At 38.2% G+C, this 1,708-nt stretch overlaps 1 protein-coding gene across 2 annotated transcripts in view; it reads left to right on the forward strand.

Moving 5' to 3' along the window:
• The window catches only part of LOC101859172 (neuropeptide FF receptor 1), a 199,631-nt gene that overhangs the window by 162,029 nt on the left and 35,894 nt on the right, over positions 1-1,708 (forward strand). For both annotated transcript variants that reach the window (XM_035969742.1, XM_035969743.1), the window contains exon 6: positions 91-305. In XM_035969742.1, the coding sequence (XP_035825635.1) occupies positions 91-305 (215 nt within the window). The remainder of the gene's footprint in view (positions 1-90; positions 306-1,708) is intronic.

Here is a 1,708-nt window from a genome sequence, read left to right on the forward strand (position 1 = left end):
TTATTATTATGATTATTATGATTATTATGATTATTATCATTATTAGTTGTCGAAGAATTCTGTTAAAACAATAATGTATCTCTTTCCCAGATTTGCCTTGGTGGAAAATAAAGACGGCGAGTGTGTCGGTGCGGACGAGCACAGTGGCGTGTATCTGCCTCTACACATCTATGTGTACCAGTTCGCTCTGCTGTTCATTGCACCCGTTCTCATCGTGCTCGTGTGCAACATCGCAGTCCTCATCAAGATCTTCAGCGTGGAGAAAGCCACCCAGAACGAGGACTCTTCCTCCACGAGGCTTACAGGTGAGGTGTTTATTGAAAGGTCTCAACTCACTGAGGACACGCATTCTGGTCCTTTCGAGAATTACAAAGTTCTATCTGCTCAGCAACCTAGTTTTGAGAAATTTGACAAGAAAACGTTTGAGTTTCATAACATGTCAACCTTTTTATTAATAAAGTTCTTTGAATATCCTGATAACCACTTCGAATACGCTTTAATAGAGTAGATAGAACATTTGTGAGGCAGCGTGGTGGAATCAGGCTCTCGTCAAAATAATCAAAGTGAAGAAACTTGCATTTTTCCACAGGTTAGGGAATTTTTATCAATTTTTTGTTTTTTGGCTCTACACCTTTCATGCCCATTAAAGAACTCATTTCTGGTTGATTTTTTCTGAAAAGTGATTAAAGGCATAAAAATATAAATTTTAAGTTACCATGGGCACTCAAGCTAACGAAATGACTAATCTTTGGCGGCCATTTTCTCACTAATTTTACCTTTGAAAACAGGTGACCCCCACCTCCTTCTTTCGCAAATATCTCGACTTGTATGCAAGATAAATGGGTATTTTTCCCATCAAAATAAAGACAAGTGAATAAGCTTTAAGATGATACCAATTACTCTACATGCCCAGAAATTGACGAGAGCCTGATTCCACCACGCTGCCTCACATTTGGTTTTTGATCTCATGGTCTTCGTAACTCAAAACTGCCAAAAATGTCTGATAGGACTTTGTAAATCTGAGGTAACGAGTTGACTACGCTTGAATACGCAATGTTATCGGCTTTTATCAATTTGAATTAAAGAAAGAAAGAAAAACCCCACAACTTCGTTATTCATACTCATTTTACACATGCTTCTTTTAAATGAAATCTTAGAAACCCAGACAACAAGATGGGTCTGCTATAAAATGTACAAATTGGTGTTTTTGAATTATGAACGATCGTTCGTTTACGCACGCCTCAACATTGTCTTTTTCCTGCTGTCGGACACGTTATTATGTGTTTGATACGTCTTTAAAGAGTTTTTAAAAAGACCATTCGTTATTCATACTGCATTTTTAATTCTTCGCTATTGATGCGACACCTTAAATAAACAGGCAATGATATGCATACCTTGAAATTTGCAAATTCATGTGTCTGATTTGTGCATATTGCTTGAAATTATGCCACGACAGTGCCTTTGGTTTGCTGCTGATCCGACATAATACGTTCTTAAAAAGTTAAATTATGTCCATTCTTGTTTGAGTGAAGAGAAATACACCGACACACTAAATGAACTGTCATAAAATGGCGCTTAGAAAAAGCCGAGACTGACGGACAGAGACAAAAGAAGGAGATGAAAGGGCTGAGGAGAGAGCGAAAAGAGAGAGAGAGAGACACAGAGAGAGAGAGAGAGAGAGAGAGAGAGAGAGAGCGGGAGAGAGAGA

The sequence above is a fragment of the Aplysia californica genome, unplaced genomic scaffold, assembly GCF_000002075.1.
Source record: "Aplysia californica isolate F4 #8 unplaced genomic scaffold, AplCal3.0 scaffold00177, whole genome shotgun sequence".
Lineage (NCBI taxonomy): Eukaryota > Metazoa > Mollusca > Gastropoda > Aplysiida > Aplysiidae > Aplysia > Aplysia californica.